We start from the raw sequence: 20,832 nt of genomic DNA on the forward strand, positions 1-20,832 counted from the left end.
AAAAAAAGCTGGTACATGCGGCTCATTGTTTTGATACAAATATTTTGTTTTAAAACGACACTTGCCGTTTTACAATTGCTGTATATAGACAACACTACCTATAGCTTACCGGGTATGGCCAATATATCCTCAACGGCCAGTGCTGCGGCCTTGGCAGCTTTCAACGCAACATCCAAAGCCAAAGAACCAGAACCAAGCAAGTTACCGCTGCACCCATACAATCTTGACAAGAACACATCTATACAATCATTACCTGTACAACCCAAATCGCACAAGAGAGTGATTAGTCCGAGACCTACAGGACCATCTTTACAGATATCGCTACCCAATAATGGAATGAGAAGAAGCAGTACGCTCGATGTGCCTGGTGGTATCTCCCAGAGAGGTACTCCATCGCCTCGTTACGAAAGTCAAGGCTCACGTAAGAGTCCTAATCCTAGTCCTCGTGTGCTTTCTTCAAACTCAACAACTTCTGCTGATTATTTTTCAGATATTAATAGACATGCTAAGATTAACCTGAATCCACAAGACATGATAAACAATATTAAGCAATCGATCGACTCCAAAGCTATTGTGAATGATGCCAATGCAAAGCGATTATCGGCTAATTATTCACCTCAAGAAATGATTAAAAATCTACGCAGTTCGATCCATTCCAAGACGAAAACTTCTCTGGCTAATTTGTCAAATTATGACAAGAGCCCTAAGGGACAGCAGATCTTGAATGATATACGAGATAGAATAGATACCCGAATGAAGGCGGTTTCCGAGAGTTCTTCACACCCGACTGGCTCCGCCAGAACTGAAGGTTCAATAAGATCGGTTTCAAACCCTAGCAAGGTATACAATGCTACCGAGATCAACAACTCCTACTCATCCTTTGGATCTAGTTTCCTGGAACGTGAAAGTGTGGTAGAAGAGGAGGAGGAGGACCAAGAAGAACTAGAGGAAGAACTGGAGGAACCTGAAGTAATAGAAGAGACCAACATCACCAGATCAGATGAGCTAGAACAGTCGTCAGTAAAGTCCAAACCAAAGAGGAAACCGCCGCCAGACCAAGAATTTACGGAGCCTAAAGATACGACGTTTTATCTTGCCGATGTCAACAATAGGTCTTCTGATGCACTTTCAAGCGCATCTCTGCTTGGTAATGCAGATGAAACATACTACCAAATGGATCAAAAGTATGACTATACCGAGGATGACACCTTGGAAAGCGAAAGTCAAAGCATTTCGTTTCCACAATTTCCAGATGTCACCAAGAGAAGAGATAGTAAGAGCAATATATTCAAGAAGAAGAAATCTAAAAGAATAGAGTCGCCGCTTAATTTGCTAGATCTGGACAGTGAGATTGAAGAATTACCCAGTCCTTTGGTATCTAGTCTGGCATTGGTTCAGCCAGTACAGTTCAAGACAACCATGAGAGAAAAGAGGCGAAAAGATAAGAAAACCCAGTTCAATGAGAATAAACCTTGGAAGAATCACAGTGATTTGAATTATCTTAGTGAACAAGAGCGAAAGAGATATGAGGGTGTTTGGGCAAGTAATAAAGGAAACTACATGAGTCAAATTGTCACGAGGTTGGTGGGGGTTGATTATTCTCTGGTCCCTGAGGTTGCGCAAGAAGACGAAGAGATTTCCACAAAGGCTGCAAAATTGTCTTCCAACAACCAGGCACAAAGTATTAATGATAAAGATAATGTTCATAACCTTGAAAACGCCGATATAAACCAATTAATCCATGGTGTGATTGTTCTGAGGATCTGGCGCAGAAGTAGATTACCCGATGAAACGCTCGAACAAATATGGAACTTAGTTGATTTCAGAAAAGACGGAACTCTTAACAAGAACGAGTTCCTAGTGGGTATGTGGCTTGTAGATCAGTGTTTGTACGGAAGAAAGCTACCCAAGAAAGTTGAGCCCATTGTGTGGGACAGTTTGGGTGGGATCGGGGTGAATGTTACCATAAAGAAAAAAAATAGGCGATAGTACATAGTAGTGAGATTTAGTCCCTCCCAAAATTGCAAGTAAATCTGCGCGCGCGGCCAGCGAAAAATAACCCTATCTTTCGTGAATGTAAAATCTTACCCAGACCCAGCTCTACTTTCCACCAGCCTTTATTCAATCAAACTATACGATGAATCTTATGGATATGCTCTCGGCGGATCCTCCGTCTTCATTATACTCCCCTCAGATGAATGGTGTTGACACTGCATACGAGGATCTGAAGCCGCGTGACCCATTTGCTGTCAGTGATGAGGTTTTGCCAGACAATGCCGTATGCTATTTACCTACACTTTTAACCAGATTCCAGCAATCAGTCGTGGATCTTCTATTACATTTGTTCAGCTCAGAGTTGTTAAATGAAGTAAAGTCGAAGCGTTTACGTACCAGTATAGACAGTTTATTGGAGTCTGCACCCACCACCAAAGAGAACGGCTTGAACACATACGAAAAGATTTCCTTGCTTTATGAGCAGTTGATGAAAGTCAACTGCAATCCGTCGTTATTAGTCGATCACTTCATTCCTAAAAAGATATTACTAGTGGAAACAAATGAGCGCCAAACCAACTTATCTGGGAAATCTCAACTTTTCAATAGAATAGTGGATTCCTTAATAGACACGAAACGTTACCCAGAAGGATTTTACATGCTAGTAGTGGCCGGCAGTGTTAAGGAATTGGAACTTATCGAAGGATTAATTCTTGGGAAAAGATTATACTATGAAAACTACAGTAGTGCTAAATTATATGACGACAAGCGTCCAATCCCCAATTTAAAAGCCGCCATAAACCCCGAGTCTAAGTTATGCTTGAACTTGATCACATCACAGCAATTGTATAATAACTACTTGTCGGCAAGCAGCACTAAAAGCGTCGATTACAACATGATTTTTTCGTTTGATGCTGAACTTGATGTCGACATTCCCAGCATTCAAATTTTGAGACCTAATCCGCAGGAATGTCCTATATTCATTCCCGTGCCAATTTATTCTATTGAGCATATTGCTCAACAATTTCCTAAACCTACATCATCGTTAAATTTTTCAAACGATACTTCCGACCCAATGTATAAGCACAAGCTTAAAGTGATAAAAGCGTTGGTTGTAAACAAGTTTCATGTTCGTGAAATTGATGGGGCCAATTTCTTTGTTGATAATTATGGCAGTAAAATGGAGAAATTTAAACTGTGGTTGGAGAAATCAACAGTAGAAAATCCAATAAAGAAGTACACGGAAAAAGTAGCACTTACGTTCACCGATGATAAGTTAATTAAAAAGTTGAATATTTGCTTTACCGAGAGTATAAACGGCGGATTTGACCTGCTTGGTGATTTTGACTACAAGAGTTATCGATCACAAATTGCCGAGGCATTACATGGGAAGCTTTTCCAGATTGAAGAAACAATAGCAGAATTGAACAATAATGTTATTCCCGAGAAGCGGAAGTATGAAAGTTCACGTCAGTCACATTACGATGACGATGAAGATCTTATATCGAGTGGGTATCGAAAATTACGAAAGTTGAGTGACGAAGCCACTGTTCAAGAAAAAACCTTGTGTCGAATTGAACTGGATTTAGTAAAAGTTGAAGAAATACAAACCGAAAAACAAAGGAGGTTAGACAAGTTAAAAGAGCACACTGATCATGTCCACACCGAAGAAGATTTGCAAAAGCAGAAAGCCTCACTCGAAGAGCTTCATCAGGAATTGGCGAAGATGACTGAAGAATTTGATAAATTGAATCAAGAATGCGAAACACTCAGGCTGTCTTATCAAATGAGTTCTGCTACTGCCGTCCAACTTTCAAGTATGCTTGCCCAACTTAAGGAAAAAGATAGTGAACTAAACAAGAAAGTAAACGGCCAAGGATTAACTTCCTTACCTGCATTAATGAAGAAAGATGCTTTACTAAACTACGAATCTCAATTGAATAGAATACAAAAGGAGAACCAATTCATGTCGGGACTTTTCAATGAGAAGATTGATAAATTGTACAAGGAACGACAAGTAGTTATGGAGACATCCAATTCTGGTTCCAGCAGCCGACCAAGCAATCGAGTTAGTAGATCTTCTACACCACTTTAATTTGTAACTATATATTACCTAATGAAAATGTATTATATGTCAAACTTTACTAATGTCGGCTATAACCTGGGCCAAAGGCCGAGCCGCGAAATTCTGCTCCTTATTTTAAAGTGCGAGTTTTTCTGAACCTGACACAACTTACATCTCCTGTTGTCAAACAGCAAACATGAATCAGCTTAAGTTAAAATTCAGTTCGATTGAGGCTCCACAGAGTTTTGACGAGGTAACTACACTCATATACTCGTTGATATCAACAACGAAACTTGCGGTTTTGCAAACTTACTTCGGTGACTCAAAATTGTGGGGCTCCCTCAGACTAGTCAGAGACATATGGATAGCGTACTTCTTGTATAATAAAATCACCGACATTTTCACCATAATATGGGGATATGGCTTAATTGGAAGTATAAAAAGGTTATGGAGAGCCATAAATGCCTCGATATTTTCCTTCGTGATGACATTACCCCCAATTAAAAGAAAGGTCGATAAGGAGTTGGAAGCAACTATTGAAAAAATCGAAACTTCCTTGATGCAAAACGATGACAAATTACTTCAATTCCCCAAGTTGCCTGAAGAAGGCATAAGTAAGGAATCAATTGTGGAAGAGTTGGATAAACTTCAGCATTTAAAACATAGCGATTGGAATAATGGTAGAGTCAGTGGGGCCGTGTACCACGGGGGTGAGGAACTTTTAGACTTGCAATCTGAAGCATATCACAAGTATGCAGTTGCTAATCAGCTTCATCCTGATGTGTTTCCCGGTGTTCGTAAGATGGAAGCTGAAATTGTTTCTATGGTATTGGATATTTTTAATGCTCCAGAAACAGGATGTGGGTCAACTACATCCGGTGGTACCGAGTCTTTATTGTTAACTGGATTGGCAGCTAGAGAATATGGAAAGAAAAATAAAGGAATTATCAAACCAGAAGTAATTGCTCCTGTTACTGTTCATGCCGGTATTGACAAGGCATGTTCTTATTTTGGAATGACTCTTCATAAAGTTGATCTTGACCCGGAGACTTATCAAGTTGACATTTCCAAAGTGAAGAGACTTATTAATAAGAATACAGTATTGTTGGTTGGATCTGCACCAAATTATCCTCATGGAATAATCGACAATATAGAAGAACTTTCAAAACTAGCCTTAAAATACAACATCCCCCTTCATGTGGATGCATGTTTGGGATCTTTTATTGTTTCATTCTTGGAAAGATCCAAAGTTCATGGAGATAGACCTATTCCAAAATTTGACTTTAGATTGCCGGGAGTTACTTCTATTTCATGTGATACTCACAAATACGGATTTGCACCTAAGGGATCCAGTATTATCATGTACCGAAATAGTAAGTTACGTGAATGCCAATATTATATTCTGAGCAGTTGGACAGGTGGTATGTATGGATCGCCAACATTAGCTGGGTCACGTCCTGGGGCATTAATGGTGGGGTGTTGGGCTACCCTTGTTAAATTTGGTAAAGATGGATATGAAGAGTCTTGTAGGAGAATAGTGGATGCTACTATGCAACTCAAGTCTACATTGAAGACGGAAGAAACTTTAAGTAAATATTTGGAGATTATTGGTGATCCTATTGCTTCTGTCATTGCATTCAAAGTGAAAGAATCCGAGGCAACCAATATCAATATCTATGAACTTGGAGATTTACTAAACAGTAAAGGTTGGCATTTTGCTGCTCTTCAAAATCCAGCAGGGTTGCACTTTGCATTGACTAGATTGACCATTCCTGTTGTTCCAGAGTTGATTGAGGATTTGATTTCTCTGACCAAAGAGGCAGTTCAGAAACGAGTATCTAATAACACAGTCACTAGTGACACAGCTGCCATGTATGGTGTTGCTGGAAGTGTACAGACATCGGGAGTAGCTGACAGGTTAATTGTTGGATTTTTAGACACCTTGTATAAAGTATAGTTTTGTGTTGCAAAGTGAAAAACTTTTCTTTTACAATTTTACATCCAAAAAAAATCGAAGGTGACTAATCCGGTAATTCCTCAAGCGCGGTTAGCATCAGAGTTTTTTTTTTTTCTTTCTTTTTCTTGCCCGATTTCTTTTCCTCTTTTTGGAATACACAACGTATCTCTTATCAGTAATTAACAACTACACTATCAACTAGTTCACCATGGTAGTTTGTTCAGATATATCATTCATATCGCATACATTCAGTTTTGTATCATGTCTCAGCTGGATGTTTGCCCAACTTCCGCAAATCATTCAGAATTATAAGAGTAAATCTGCAGAAGGCATATCACCGTCATTCCTACTTTTATGGTTTATGGGGGATTTCTTGAGTTTCACCAGTTGTTTATTGAATAAAGTGTTGGGATTTCAAGTATATTTGAGTATTTTTTTCCTTTGTAATGATATTACATTGTGTTTTCAATACTACTATTACAACAGTGTATACCCAAGAAAACAAACAGCTTACACGGAATTAGCACCTGCACCAGAGGTGAAACCAAACAATGAATCAAATACTGAAGACGTTAATGTGCACTCGAAGACAGGATTGCATATTAGACATGCCAAGATGTCTGCTACTACCTCAGAAGAGTCCATACTATCACCAGGAGCTAGCAGTTATGATTCTACTTCTGACAGCGAGTCTTCCCATTTAGTCCGAACAGCCATTGCCGGGGTTTTACTAAATGCTAGTGGAGCAAGAGCAAGTCCCATACAAGCGTTCATACAAGAATCTTCTGGTTCGAGTTCCACCGTGGAAACAATCGGGATAATACTTGCTTGGAGCTGTACTGTCATATATTGTAGTTCGAGATGTCCCCAATTATACAAGAACTACAAGAGAAAGTCGGTTGAAGGAATATCTCCAATATTGTTTGGGGCAGCATTGCTTGGTAATTTGACATACACACTTTCTATTTTGTCAAGCTGTGAGTTTTTGTTTGGTGATTCCAGATCAGATTTTATATGGAGAGAATTGCCTTATATCATTGGTAGTTCTGGGACTATTATATTTGACGTTGCATATTTTTATCAGAAGTATATATATAGAGGTGCAGGCAAGAACACTTCGGTGATGGTGTTGGAGAATTGGAGTCAGATAGATGTTCATCAAGTTTAATAGATTTATAGAGTCTTTTATAGTATTAATAATGTACTTATGATGTATTGTAAAGGAAACGCGATATATCTTGTGGATGTTGTTGATCTTGATTGATATCTAAGGTCGAAGTTTTGGCAACCAAATCGCAGATCGCATTGCCGAAAAAAATTGATCTCCAACATTTAAGACTAACAAAATTTTTTTTTACTAGACTGCAAGAATACGACATAAGCCATGAATAAATCGATCATAAGGAGGCTACGGTCAAATGTAACTATAAAGCGACTAAGTGTAAGCTATAGAGAATTAGCAACAGCAGCTCGACCTACCCAAGCTCGACCTATCATTCCTACTGCATTCAAGCCATCGTTAAGAAACAAGCCATTCAGTCAACCTTGGGAAACAGAATTGCTCGGTCTACCAAATGATCACCCACATAACCCTCTCATTGATTTTTCAAAAGACGAAATAGTCAATTTAACACAAAAGGAATATCGTCATTTGAATGGCTTATCGTATGGGACCTTGGAAGAGATGTCAGGGTTTTGCCTTAATATTATAGAAATAGTGCAAGAGAAAATTACCGAAGATCCTAGGTTAGTATCCTGGCTCATTCGTGAAATTAACGATACTACCCTTAAAGAAACCATAACAAGTGCATTAGCCAAATCGTTCCAAGATGACGAAGTTAAATCATGTATTATACAGTTCATAATAGATCCCACATCCACCGCATTCCGCGTAAAGTTTTTCCAGGTATTTATGTCAATACTTGAATTGACGAAAGGTGATAAGGCCCACAAGGGCCATATTCTTTTAAACTTCCTAGAAAAGCTAAGCAGAACTAATGTGATAAATAGCATGCCACTATTATTATCTGGCCAACAGTATCATCAGATACTAGAAATAGTTCCACGTGAAAAACGAGCAGCACTCTTTCTGAGGATGGTCTGTGTCAACCTTCAGACCATTGCAACCAACAAGATGGAACGGTTCAAGAAGATCTTGTATCATGGTACTTCAATCGAGAAGTTAATTTCCCGAACTGGTTTACTTTTCCCCAAATGGCATGATTTGCATAAGACCGATTTTGGAGAACATAATGAACGAATAATCGAGTTTTACACCGTGAAAGATTTGTCTACTTATTGTAACATGTTTATTGATTCTGAAGATCCTGCTAATGCTATACTTTATTTGAAGTTTTTGCTTGAAAAATATGAAAGAAAATATTCAAGAGGAGCATTTCTAAAAGGTGATACATCCCTTCATGAAGATACACAATCACTACTTTTAGTTATCTTAAACTTTGTAACAAAGTTTAAAGGAGTGTCTCATTCGGCACAAGTCTTGAAATACTTGACTGAGGAAGGATTAACCGTTGATTACGACACATATTTGCTTTTAATGCGAAATATGCGATTACAGGGATATTACAATGAAGCTATTGTAGTTATGAATAACATCGATTTAAATGGTATCTCTAATAGTTTTAAAAAGAAATGGGCAAAGGAAATCATGTTATTAATGAGAGCTAAGTTTCCTTCTTCTCCAAAGGTCATTATTGGATACGCGGGAGCATTATATGGAGATGAAGCACACCGAGTTTTGGCACTTTTTAATGATTTAAAAATCTTGCCAATAGTGTATTCAAATGGTTCACTCGAGCCTTTACACTCTTTCGAAGAAGTGAAGCTTGCTCTGGTGGATAAGAGCTTGACTGGGAATAAGTTCACCACCGAGGTTCTTGCATCCATATACAATGTTTTACTTTCATCTATCCCGCTCGGAACAACATTACCTCGGTTGATTAATAAACTTTTCGAGGAGTATATGAGGGTTATTCAAACCCCTGAAACCACCCTAGATGCCAACGATGACGTCATTCGAGTATTCTTGAAGCATCTCTTGAAAGATACAAGTTCTACTGAGCTACAAGTTTCAACTGAATATGAAAACTTTGCAGTTGCAAAGAGAATTTTTACATATTATGAACGTGTTCCACTACCCTACGGCGAAATCAATCCGGTGAACATCGACCTATTGATTCAAGCTGCGTTGCTAGTGCACAAAGACTACGAATTTGCAACTAGAGTCATGAAATTATACCGCAAAAAGCAAAGTAACCTTACATTTCCTCAAATATACTCCTTTGTCAAATATCACCACGAGAAATCCGAGTATGACCTTGCTAAACATTGGTATGACGAGTTGGTACGTCAAGGTGCACAATATGTGGGTCCGTTATACCGCTCGCTTTTCGATATAGCCCGGAAAATGGATTGGCCTGTTACTGGTCATGCTTACAAATGGGGGATAACCAAGAAACATCGTCGTGATAGACAAGCGATGGCTACTATACATAGTGGTAGTTTGAGTTTCCTTGGCAAAGATTTTCCCCAGGGAGACCTTAAATCTGGTCAATCTGAACCTAACGCGGTTAATTTTGGAAGTGAATTGGCGGCCACATTGCATGAGATTAAGAAACTAAATAAGAGGACATGTAAATAGCAATTAATGTACTTAATAATAGATAGGTTGTAAGATACTCGCAACATATTTTTTTTTATTATTATTTGCGACATTCGTTGCAAAGAACATTGTTTTTAATTCATCCCAATTAGGAAATTAGACAACAAGAAAACGCAAATCATCACAATCTTCATGAAAACAGAGACGAGATTAAAAGCAGGTACCAAATAGAAGATAGCAATCAATTGAGTTAGCGCATACTGAATCATAATAGTCGATTCAACATATACACAAACACACCACATACCAACATAAGCAATTAGAAACCAACACCCACAAATAAGCACGGAAATGAGCTTGACAAACAATCATTCAAAACCGACCTTGGATGACCCCTCACCAGTGAAGCATACAATACTAGAGCAGTTCAATTCATCACATGAAGAGATATCAGATACTTCTACACCATCCCAGATTGAAAGCATACTAGGAAAACCGACAGGTACTGATCTGGTATCACTGGTTACCCAACGCCCACCACAATCTAAAGTCAAGATGAACCCCTTCGCCGAGATGCTGGCCAAACGTATGCAACAAATAGGATCTGATGTAATTCAAGCCCTCTCGGAGGTTACTGACGAGTGTGAACTTGTTGGTTTTACAGAACCTGAAATATCACATAGACAAGAGGAAATCTTTACATCTATTCGAGACACCATTGCTACCTCAAAAGCTAAAATACACCAAGAGAGAGCCAATATCGAAGACGAATGTGAATGGTTAAGGCAACAGATTCAACTTATTCTTTCCATGGTTAATGATAATAAAGGAGACAAGTCTCTCAGTCTAATTGAACGAGGACTAGCCTTTAAAAACCAAGACCAATATGAAGATGGTTATAAAGAACAAGTATTGACCAAATTTTCGGACATACGGGGCAATACCAATTTCCATACGAGTTCTCCATTTAACATTGCTGATTCTAGTTTGCTCAACCTGTCAATGTCTATCGAACAACAATACGATAACATGTTGAATAATATCCCAAGATTAACGCTATTACAACAAAAAAGTCAGCTTAATGGTATATTTCTCAAAGTATTGAAGCTGTTCATGATATCATTCCGCAGATTAAATAACTTGAATTTGGAATACACCGAATTGATTGATTTAATTGGACCTTTCAGAACTTCTAGTTCAAATATAGTTCATATATTACCTTCCAGTACAGATGCCGAATATCATAAGCAAATACTAGACGAATTTGAGTCTAGCATTAGACACCTTAACCTCCAGAAAGAGAAAAATTTTACCGAAAACGAGAATTATAATACCTTTATACTAGGTAGTCCTAGGAAGAACTCTGTTTATGACCGTAACAAACCCGAAGATTTTACAGAGGAACAAACATCCGAATCTGTATTGGATCATCTCAGGAATATTAACTACCAAATTATCCGAATAATAAGAGGATTAAGGTTCACTAAATTTACCCTGGACTTTTTTTCTTCGGTTCAAGTAGAAATTGATCATTGCAAAATTGAAATTGATAAAAGAAAAGAATCTGTTGCCAGGATCCTAAATCAAATACTTGAGTCCTTGGAACTTTTACAAATAACTGATGATAAGTTCAAAGAAATGCAAAAACACAATGAGAATATTAACGATGATATGCTTTTAGATATTGAAACCTTAAAGACTATACAGAAAGAGCCGTTAGAGTTTGGACTACACAATTCTCACATTGAGTTTTTGTCCGGTATCCAAGATCTCCTTGCTTCAACTGTCAATACTAGAAAATCCCAATGGGATGAATATTCTAAGACATGTATGCAACTATGGAATAAACTTGGTGAAACTGAAGAATATGTCAATTCGTTCATGGAAAGAAATAGCTCATTGACTGAACTTTCTCTACTTAGTTTTAAAATGGAGTTAAACAAGTTGTACATCAGAAGATCAGAATGCATTGAAAAGTTCATTGCTGATGCTAGAAACGAAATAGAAAAACTTTGGGATAAAATGTATTATTCAAGGGTATTGAGAAGCGAATTTGAATTCTTTAATTATGATCCTGATAATAGTGATGTTGAGAAAGAAACTGTTTTGGCTAAGCACGAAGAAGAAATTATTAAATTGAATGAAGAATATGCTGCCAAAGAACCTATTTTTCAACTATATGAAGAGCTTCTAGAATTACTTAAAGATCAAGATTTCTTGAAGGAAGCCTCAAAAGATTCATCACGACTCATGAGTAAGAACTCTTGCAAAATACTTCTCAATGAAGAAAAGCTCAGGAAGAAGATCAATAAAAACATGCCTCGGGTGATTGACAGTCTCGTTAGTCTGGTGTATGAATATAATAACTCGGACAATAACGGGAGCCATCCTCTTGCAATTAATGGGGAAGATCTCTATGAAAAATTATTGTCTATACAAACAGAACAACAACTGAATGGTCCTAGAAGAAACAGAAATGTGTCAAACAGTCTGAGAGTTTCTCCAACTAAAAAGCCAGTCCAGAGAATCTCACCACAACGGAAAGTCCAACCAACTTCTCGACCTGAATCTAGGCTCAAACACGCAAGAGAATCCCCAACTAAGGTGACTCGAATTGCTAAGCCTCAAGTCAAGCTAGCTCGCACCTACAACAATCCAACAACCATAAAGATTTCGAATGCAATAACATCGCTGTTCCTGTCAGCGCTGTCAAATTCGGGTAGCCCTACGCGTATATTAGGAAATATTCTGGCTTTATATCCTCATACCGAATTGCAGCCGCTTAATCGCCCGTTAAGACCCTTAGATATGTTAAGTGAACAAAACTCACCGTTGAGATTAAACCACTCTCCTAATCAAAAATTGGACTCTCCTTGTTTGGAAAAGGAGCAGGATAAAGAAAACTCCTCACCATTTCATCTTTCTCCGATAAATATTAAATCAAATTTTTTTGAAAGGCCAAAGGATATTGATCGAAGGTTAAGCACAAATACTTGTGATACTTCTGCAATGAATGGTGACGAGTACCAAAATTGGAGAGAAGAGAGAATACGTCAATATCATGGTAATTAAACTAGCAGGTTTTCTAGAGAATGTTGTAAATAATTATGTAGTATATGAAGAATTGAATGATCACCTTAACACCGCAAACTGTAGCTAGCTGTAGTTTTCAACTTGATAAGATTCTATTGGGGTTGTTCTACTGCGTCCTTGGTTTCTATACTAGTTTCTTTATTAGGAGTATGCATGCCAACTTCACGAGCACTACCACGTTGAACCTGTTTTGACTGATGTTCGGTAGCCTGGTTGCTGTCGTCCTCTTCATTGTCATCATTATCCACCTCATCCTCATCATCATCATCATCTTCTTCTTCATCTTCATCTTCATCATCTTCATCATCCTCGTCTTCATCATCGTCAACGGCGTCCCCATGAGACTCTTTATTTGCTTCATCTTCTTCATCTTCTTCCTCGTCGTCTTTTGGGTATCCACCTAGCCTTTGAACTACTCTATTCACAACCTCATTCCAATCCATCATACCACCCATTCCAATGTCACCATAACTGCCAACAACTTTTTCCAGGGGTTTCAATATTTCAATCCAGGGCATCTCTTCAGCAATCAACTTCAATTGCCTTTTGGTAGTGACTGCATTATAAGAATAACTTACCATTGCTGGTGCCAATAAAATTGGATAAGAGGTGTTCCAAGCTCTAATCACGTTGGTAAGCAAGTTATCACATATCCCTAAAGAAATTTTCGAGAGAGTATTCGCTGTCAATGGACATACAACAAGGATGTCGGCCCAACGACGTAATTCAATGTGTAATACTGGATCCAGTCTATTCTTCCAGGTCCATTCATCGGCATCTCTCCAAATTCTAACCTTTTTCAGATTTTCCAAAATATTTATCAATTCTTGCGAGATGAAATTTTCACTAGATTTGGTCAAAATCAACTGTATCACTATTCTCTCTGGTGTGTAAATTTCATACAATTTGGATATAATCATTTTTATCTTACCTGTAGATAAAGCACCACATACACCTAGCAATATGTGGATTTTGCCGTCATCTTGAAGCAAGCGGGGATCGATATTTGGATTCTGTTCGTTAGGTCCTAACAGCGGTTGCGGAGTTCCCAGTTTACTTGGGACCCTAGATGATATAGCTGAACTTCCAGCACTCTGAGGGTTTGCAATTATTGGCTTCTGTAGTTCACCCAGATTACTTTGCACTACAGGGGAAGAACGAGGTTGGCTAGAAGCTGAGCCACTTCTTGATCTGTTACCTGGCTTACCCGTTTTCATAGTATCATCAATGTAAAAGTGGGCATGGACGGACGGCGCTTTGTGGTGAGCGCTTTCCTTTGGTGGGTTGAGCATATAGTCTAGACTAGTCATTGATTCATTTCTTTCTGTCAGTTGTAGCATATGTAAGGGAGATATCGGGGATTTTGGATCTCCCGCTTTAGCGCTTCCTGGTTGCAGCAATTCATCGCCTGTTTCCTTACTTCCATCGTTAGAAGGAGAAGAAATTGATAAAGTTTGGAATGGTGGAGATATATTGGTTGTTCTTGACGGTCCATTATTCAATATCGGTGGAGGCGAAGGGCAACGTAAGTTTGATATAGCTAGAACAGAAGGTGGTATATCATCGTCTACGAACTCGGGGGTAGATCGCTCCTTGGACTTTTCGGAAGTCATTGTGTGATGGATTTAGGTTATACAGTACAATGAGTGCTCTCAACGGTGCTGGATGGATGAATGATTGATGTTTCAGTTATCTATTTGTATGACAAATATATGACAAATGTGTAAAATCTCACATCCTCTGCAAAAAAAAAAAAAAAGTTTTATGTTCACGTGACACAACCTGTTTTGTTGCGGATAGGAATCCATAAGACGTTCTACTTAATTGTCAGGAATGAAATGGCTTTGTTATAGTACTGGAAAGTAGAGCAGAGAATTAGAGATAAGTAAAAATAATTATCTATGCTTCTACTTTTCATTACATTAATAGTGATGCTTCTGAATTCTGATCTAATCCATAGATTTTTGTAGTTCAATTGAAAGTAAACTTTTTCCAAGTCGTGATTTTTCCAAAGCTTACAATTAACTCGAAAGAACCACTGTATGGTAAGAAAGATTAAAAGAGCTACTTTTGAGATGTTTACATCTAATCATTTCAAATAATGTAACTAACACCAAATGCAAATAGACTCGTTTCCAACATTTATTCTTGATGCCCTTAAGCCCGGAGTTTCAACCCTCAATTCATATACCTCTAAATTAGCTTCTCTAATGAATCCATTTCTTGCATTGGCCATGTATTAAAAACTTTGCGACCAATTATCAGCTGATTGTTAACGTTGAAGTAGAAGGAGTCAATAATACTAAATATTTGATAGAGGCTTATTCATTATACTGCCAGTGAATGCACAATTAATTTAATACTTCTATTTCATAGCCTTTGCCTAAGCGAAACAAACACTCGAAAAATATTACTCTTGCTATTACTATGGGATTATAACGCCTAAAAAATATCTGCATGAAAATTTGCTCGGTTTTTTTTTCTGCTCATGAAGTCAATTATTATTTAATTACAGGTTGTAATTACGAATTTTCATTGTTAGTTCACAAAATGCGCTTTTAACAATCAACTGCCAAGTGGAATAAATTATGGCTGTATCATCCATATAGGTACAATTTTCTCTCTTATAACCCTCCTAATGTTTGTGGATCAATTTAATTTTTGGCAGCAAGGTTTTTCTTCTGAAATACATTTAAATAGGGTAAGCATTAGTGTCTTGGTCCTGGATGTTTAAATTTTGTAATAAACGTTTTCCTACTTCACACCACAAGCAACCTGTAACTTTTACGGATCTAGATTGCATTAAATTATGGACTGGAATGGGTTCTGGCAAATAGGTGATATTGTCACTGATCATCCAAGCGCTCAGAGGCTATCGGTATCAATGCAGTAAAATAAACCCCCATGATCGTACCTACTTTTATTCCTAACCACTATTGGAAGCTTTGTGGCAAATTTCTGTTGGTATTTATCTAGTCTGATGTACACCAAACCAAGTCAATATTGTAAGATGCCAGATATATAACTCACACACACTTTGTTGCAAGACATATGATTCTCAATAAGTATAGGGCCATGCTCACTCTAGATAAATCCAATTTTAGCTTCATGTCTTCTTTCAACCAGCATCCTATTCTCAATTCGTTATATGGGGCATGTAATAGTAGTAACTTATGTAGGGGTAAGAACTGGAAGTTCAGGCTAGCAGTCGGTTGAATACATCATTATTATCCTTTATAATTATGTATAAGCACTGAGTTTTACCCATTGAATGAATGATCATTTAAACACACCTTTGTAAGTTGTTGTTGTTGGAATTTAAGATATAATTCAAGTCTTGCGGGAAGAAACGAAGTTGTCCAAAAAAATTTTCAAAAAGTGTCATATTGTGGTCAAATTTAGGCGGCGTGAAATGTAGTAAATCAGAAACCCACAAATGAAATTCCAGCAGATCATTTCATATTGTTGGACGGAGAGAAAGAGACACTTGTTACTGTGGTGTGCTCAAAACAGATATTTTCTAGGCTTTTTTAACATAATTCGAACTAAACTAGATTCAGTTTCAAAACTAAATTTTTCTTGGAGATTGTATGATTTTATTACTCAGAATAGAGCATTGTTTCGAAATTCTATATTAATTAATCGACAGCTGACATAAAAAAGGTAAAGTATAAGCGTTGAACGATTTAAAAGGGGGATTGGGAAAATCGTCATTGGGCGCGCGTAGAATAACGATGTAGCCTGAGCACTTCGTTTCGTATAAATAGTTTCTTAACATACAAATTTAGCAACGGCTTGTACGGTTTTATATATATCCTTCTATTTATTACGGACACAATAGGACCCTTAGTAAATGCATAACCGAGGTCTAACGAATAAGGTGCTGGAAATATGAATATCGTAACCAACACCTTATTCGTTTGTCAATGTCAGGTGCCGCAGCTCCGCGTCAAGTTTGTAATTTCCAGTTTAGGAAGAAAACTTTCGAAAGGCACGACCTAATAGAAATTTGATTGGTTCATGAAATAGTGGATACGCCCATTTCGTGATTTTCGGTAAAACTTGCACATTTGACGCAGAGAAACCAGGGCGAATTTATGCAGGATAAAGGATTTTGATTTCAGAATATTTGCAACAATGCCCTAATTATTTTTTTACAAATTATTTTTAATGATATTTTTTATGCGTCCTTTTTTAAACTTCATTTATTTTCTTATCGACCATACAACTCACGTGATTGTTCTCCAGATCTGGTGTTTTCAATTCGTCTTGGATACCTTAACCAAGACTTTCCCAACATTAAATATTAGTTCATGTAACACGCCAGTGGTCAAAACCATGAAGGTTCTCAACTCCGAACGGTTGCGAAAAAAATATTCGGTTTCGATGACTAAGACATAGTGCATATGTAGGTATATTGTACTTATAACTCTCATACGTTTGCGATTTAAAGGCGGGGATCGGATTCTAGTGTTGCACAATTCATATTTTCTACCTGTAGATTTTCTCCAAACCATCAAAGTGTCATAGCTAAAACGTTGCCTTACGAACTGTGCATAACTTTAAATTTAACCCCTGCTGCATTTAAAATTAGATCACCAACTTTCGTCCTGACACATACCCCTCGAAACTACGATTTTCTGTTCATAATCGCCAAAAGATTTAATAACTTACAGGAAATAGCGAGCTCTTAGTAAAGCCTTTGCTAACCAACACTAAAAAAGATCCATTTTTATAATATCGAAAATATAATTGCAAAAAAAAAAAGATAGCTCCGCAACCATCAACACAATTTCATTTCATCAAACTTTATTGCTGTGACAAGGCATCAAATTCATTTTTTTAACGCATTTGCCATAAATTTAAGTTTAATGACAATTAAATACCTTATTCCTCATGCGCAAAATTACCACTTTATTATTGGAAAGGTTTTGTAAACCGAGGGGCATCCGTAATTAAAAAAAAAAAAAATAATCCAAAAAAAAAATATATAACAACTTCTGGATGGTCTCAAAATTTAAAAAAAACATGGACAAACAATCTGCAAAATAAGATCTACTTTACTTATAAATAAACCATATAACGATTTAAAAAGCAATTCCTGGAAAAATATTAACCTTGAACAAAGGAAAATTAATTCGGAATCACATCATTAGCATAATCACAACACCGGAAAAAGCGCAAAATCCTTGGTGTGTCAATCTTTCAAAATCAAGTTATACATCAGCCACATCAACAGGAGGGCCAACCGTAGTGGAGAAAGAGAATATTTGAAATCATTAATACATTCAGCGAATACCTGAACTAGCCATGGCGAAAAAGAGGGTTGGTTCGTCGATAAAGCGTAGTCGAACCAGATCAGGTTGCGTTACTTGCCGAGATCGACATATTAAATGTGACGAACAACAACCAGTTTGTAGGAATTGTATCAAGTCCAAGAGGAAATGTTATAGAGGTATTCGATTGAACTTTACTCAATACACGTTATACAATCCTAATGAACGCTCTAGAAGAACAAGGCCGAGACAACCGCCCAATCTTCAATTCAGAATTCTAGACCAGTCCATCACCATAGCATCATTGTACGATAAAGGAAGGAGGAGCTATAAGCCATATTTACATTTACACACAGAGGAAGATTTGAGAGAATCAGACCTTCAGTTCCAACAGGATATGTATAGCTTTTATCCGTCCAGTTCTTCAGTACCGCTACAGGATATTCCTGGCCCATCGAATTATCCTAACTTGTCTCTATCTGCCAGACTGGGCGCTAACAGGAATACAATCAGTGAAAACTACCAAATAAGTAATCAGTTGTTACAAGAAAGTTATTTCAAAAGTGGCCAATCATCAGGCTTCCAACTACCAAACCAAGAATTTCAACCTAATCAACTAACCCAACAGTCATTAATGTACTCCCAGCCGGTAAACACATATGGTTATCCTCAGTCTAGCGTGTATTTCAACCACCAACTCGTATCCCAACCATTTCCTATTCAACAAGGATCACAATACCAGCAATATAGAAACCAGTTTGACCCGACAAGATTTCACTATGGAAACTTATTGTACACCGGGGAGTCACTGAATAAAATGGATTCCCTGGGGTATATACATTTACTAGAGATTGAAAGGTATTACTGGCTTCTTGATTTAACCAATGACTTAGATTTGTGGAAATCAATCATTCCCAGTTTATGCGTGAAAGCAGCTGAGCAGGACCAGGACTTATTCTTATTAGATTGTCTCATTAATTGTTCAAACCAAAGGGACCTATTGCTAGAAAAGTTGACCCAGGTACAGCTAGAAAAATGGCACAATTTCAGATCTATAGTCCCACTATGTGAAACACATTTGCCCTTACTCGAAACCTTATTGGCTAGTGTATGCTTGATACTACTTAGCATATATTTAAGGGTGCCACAGGAACAACTTACGGGATATCACAGGTCTGTCTTGAATAATCAAGTGAGATTATTCAACAAAGTTGTAACTAAAGCTGGGGAGTTGCTTAGAAAGAAGTCTGGAAAAACAGTTGTGGTTATTGGTTGCATTCATTCTGTGTCTATTCTAAAATATCTTCTTACCAGAAAGTACACTCTCGACAACAGGTTAAGCTTTGATTCAATCTTAAACCACGATAGAGATAGTTTCAAAATCCCAAGAGACAGTTTGGAAGATATTGACGAAGAAATTCAGTACCCCGAAAACAATCCATTATCATACCCTGTGGATATGTCATCATTTGTGAACTTGACCCAATTTGATAAGCACAACTTAAACAACTCGTTTAGCGATTTTGACTTCCTCCAATTGAAATTTGCTTCGGACTCAAAGAAAGAATACAAGAGCGATGCTTTTAAGCTCAGGGAATATTTTTGGTATCTTATTAAATTGACATATATAATGAACAACCCGGAAGCTGCTCAGGGGATTGAAATAGATTATAACTTCTTTTCCAAACACGAGAATCCGGCTTCCTCCCAGGACGGAACACCCCAACCACATATCAATTCATTTAATATTCTTCCGAACTATAACTTGCAAGATACCTCACCATTCATAAAACCATTGAGCGGGTCACACTCCCTGACAAATGATTTCCCCTTTTTGAGTGACAGACATACTGTTTGTGCTATCCTAACTGAGGTAATAGCCAAGTTACTAAATCAGGACAACCAAACCGCCATTCAGAACTCCAATTGTAAAATCAGGAATATATTTGACCAAATTGACAGCAGTTTAATAGATCTGCAAACTAAGTTGCAATGGAAATGCTGTTTTGGGTGGGCTATGCTTGGCGACAATTCAAATGTTTGAATTTGATTCTTAAAAGTGGGTCGGATTAGTTGAAACTATGTATTATATTTGATTATTATTTATTCATAATTAGGTTACCCTTTAGAGTTAGACCTAATATATTGCGGTAGGAATAGCCTGTGCATTTGTTTATAGATATCAATCCTACCCGCAACATTAAATATATCTGCTCATGCTCTTGTCCACCGTAAAAGAATAATGAAGAAACTACTACGATTTTATATGAAAATGGGAGAAATAAGGACAGTAGGTATAGTAGCAGAAGCAAGATGGTACTTGTTACTTGCTCCGCATGATAGCAAGCCTTCAGGAAAGTGTATGATCACAACTGTAGCTGTCAATGCATTCCCAAATCTTGCAGCTTCGATGAGATGTCAAAAAACCGTTATTTCACTAGTATGAGTCCAGCTTTCTGTTCATATGTCAATATAATTCATTGGATGAGATAGCCTGAATTTTGATGGTAGTGTTTGGGAAGGCCCTGGTTACTTGGAATACATTTATTACAATTTTAGAGTATTTTCTTCATTGTGAATTGAATATATATGGACAATTTAGGCAATTTTAGATTTTTATGATAGATCGCGGTGCTCAAAACCATTGCCGTGAGGCAGATAGTTGCTTAGCTAAAAAAATTAAAAAAAAATAACTGCGACATGCAGCCTCATAGGGATTTTAGATATAGTATTTGGCACCGTGTTACATATCTAATAGATCAAATTACCACAATAAACAATATAAATGCGGTTGATTGTTGTCCATATACTATTAGAAGAGAATAAA

At 37.4% G+C, this 20,832-nt stretch overlaps 7 protein-coding genes across 7 annotated transcripts; 6 read left to right on the forward strand and 1 right to left on the reverse strand. All coding sequences in view use genetic code 12, as the record gives it.

The window, feature by feature from the left end:
- Window positions 1-2,137: 2,137 nt before the first annotated feature.
- Window positions 2,138-4,087, forward strand: SPAPADRAFT_140325 (uncharacterized protein; the record flags this gene model as incomplete). The annotated part of the gene is made up of 1 exon (XM_007376412.1): window positions 2,138-4,087. One exon carries the CDS (start codon window positions 2,138-2,140, stop codon window positions 4,085-4,087), a length of 1,950 nt encoding a protein of 649 aa, XP_007376474.1.
- Window positions 4,088-4,253: 166 nt separating this feature from the next.
- On the forward strand, window positions 4,254-6,014 carry SPAPADRAFT_140932 (sphinganine-1-phosphate aldolase; the record flags this gene model as incomplete). Its single annotated transcript, XM_007376413.1, has 1 exon — window positions 4,254-6,014. One exon carries the CDS (start codon window positions 4,254-4,256, stop codon window positions 6,012-6,014), a length of 1,761 nt encoding a protein of 586 aa, XP_007376475.1.
- Window positions 6,015-6,169: 155 nt separating this feature from the next.
- Window positions 6,170-7,232, forward strand: SPAPADRAFT_62304 (uncharacterized protein; the record flags this gene model as incomplete). Its single annotated transcript, XM_007376414.1, has 1 exon — window positions 6,170-7,232. The coding sequence occupies one exon, from the start codon at window positions 6,631-6,633 to the stop codon at window positions 7,180-7,182; it is 552 nt and encodes a 183-aa protein (XP_007376476.1).
- Window positions 7,233-7,398: 166 nt separating this feature from the next.
- On the forward strand, window positions 7,399-9,675 carry SPAPADRAFT_56494 (uncharacterized protein; the record flags this gene model as incomplete). Its single annotated transcript, XM_007376415.1, has 2 exons — window positions 7,399-7,532; window positions 7,554-9,675. 2 exons carry the CDS (start codon window positions 7,399-7,401, stop codon window positions 9,673-9,675), a joined length of 2,256 nt encoding a protein of 751 aa, XP_007376477.1.
- Window positions 9,676-9,987: 312 nt separating this feature from the next.
- ASE1 (Ase1p) lies at window positions 9,988-12,708 on the forward strand (the record flags this gene model as incomplete). Its single annotated transcript, XM_007376416.1, has 2 exons — window positions 9,988-11,001; window positions 11,038-12,708. The coding sequence occupies 2 exons, from the start codon at window positions 9,988-9,990 to the stop codon at window positions 12,706-12,708; spliced, it is 2,685 nt and encodes an 894-aa protein (XP_007376478.1).
- Window positions 11,500-14,432, reverse strand: SPAPADRAFT_62306 (phosphopantothenoylcysteine decarboxylase complex subunit; the record flags this gene model as incomplete). The annotated part of the gene is made up of 1 exon (XM_007376417.1): window positions 11,500-14,432. One exon carries the CDS (start codon window positions 14,340-14,342, stop codon window positions 12,822-12,824), a length of 1,521 nt encoding a protein of 506 aa, XP_007376479.1.
- A 3,607-nt stretch (window positions 14,433-18,039) lies between these two features.
- On the forward strand, window positions 18,040-20,231 carry AHR1 (Zn(II)2Cys6 transcription factor AHR1; the record flags this gene model as incomplete). Its single annotated transcript, XM_007376418.1, has 1 exon — window positions 18,040-20,231. One exon carries the CDS (start codon window positions 18,040-18,042, stop codon window positions 20,047-20,049), a length of 2,010 nt encoding a protein of 669 aa, XP_007376480.1.
- Between the last annotated feature and the right edge of the window lie 601 nt (window positions 20,232-20,832).

Source organism: Spathaspora passalidarum (assembly GCF_000223485.1).
Source record: "Spathaspora passalidarum NRRL Y-27907 unplaced genomic scaffold SPAPAscaffold_5, whole genome shotgun sequence".
Taxonomy (NCBI): Eukaryota; Fungi; Ascomycota; class Pichiomycetes; order Serinales; family Debaryomycetaceae; genus Spathaspora; species Spathaspora passalidarum.